Here is a 1,042-nt window from a genome sequence, read left to right on the forward strand (position 1 = left end):
TCTATCTGTAGATTTTAGCTATGGTTGAATTGATTGAGCTTTTAGTTGCCATTTTAGTTGTTTTAGCTGAAGTTCTGCTGTTTTATCCACTGTTTTGCTTGTTTTGGTATAGATACTGTTCTTCTGGTTTTAGCTTTAAACTCAAGTTTTACTGGTTTGGGTTGTAGCTATTGTTCTGATGGCTTTAGTTACTGTTGTGCCTTTTTAGCCACTGCTTTGCTAATTTTAACATTACCTACTGTTTTCTTGGATTTAGCTTTTAGATATGATATTTTTAACTATTATATTTAGCTGTTTTTAACTTGTAGCCATTGTTCTGCTGGGTTTGACTTTTTAGTCGCTGATGTTGATTTCAGTTTTTAACCACTGTTTTGTTGGTTTCAGACTTTAGTTGCCATTTATGGTTTTAGCTTTCTCCTACTATCTTACCGTATTTAGCTTTCAGTTTTTGTAATTTAGGTTTTTATTACCAATCCAGCAGTCACACAGTACTCCTGTATTTAAACATAAATACTCCTGTCTGTGGTTACATACAGTATCATTACATTGTGTACACAGTTTGAACGTGACTCACTTTAAACTGTAAGGATGGCAGATGATAGCTTTAACTATGCTCTGCAGTTTGTCTGACAGTCGTCCTGCTGAATGAAGCAGCTGAGGCACACAGGCACTGGCCAGCTGCCACTCTCCATGATGCAGGCACCGCCTGAAATACTCAAACAGGTCCTGAAGAGAGCTCTGAGCTTCACAGCCGAAGGGATGCATGCTCGCCTCACTGAGACACTCCGGTGCTCAGGTGAGAAAACACCTGTTTCAGCTGAGGAAACACCTGTTCCACCACTCAGTCCACAAGGCCCTGGAGCGTTCTGCACCTGAGACACACAGCAAAAGGTTGTTGAGACTGATTCTTTCTCTGACTTCACAAACACGTTTGTAGTGTTAGTATATGTAGTGTTAGTATATGTAGTGTTAGTATATGTAGTGTTAGTATATGTAGTGTTAGTATATGTAGTGTTAGTATATGTAGTGTTAGTATATGTAG

General features: G+C 38.8%; 1 protein-coding gene across 1 annotated transcript in view; it reads right to left on the reverse strand.

Annotated features, from left to right (window-relative positions):
- zfyve26 (zinc finger, FYVE domain containing 26) overlaps positions 1-1,002 on the reverse strand; it is a gene marked incomplete in the record, with an annotated part of 85,176 nt that extends 84,174 nt beyond the window's left edge. The window contains 1 exon segment of the mRNA XM_014029582.1: positions 575-1,002. Coding sequence (XP_013885036.1) covers positions 575-765 — 191 coding nt within the window.
- Positions 1,003-1,042: the final 40 nt, after the last annotated feature.

The sequence above is a fragment of the Austrofundulus limnaeus genome, unplaced genomic scaffold (genome assembly GCF_001266775.1).
Source record: "Austrofundulus limnaeus strain Quisiro unplaced genomic scaffold, Austrofundulus_limnaeus-1.0 Scaffold922, whole genome shotgun sequence".
NCBI lineage: Eukaryota > Metazoa > Chordata > Actinopteri > Cyprinodontiformes > Rivulidae > Austrofundulus > Austrofundulus limnaeus.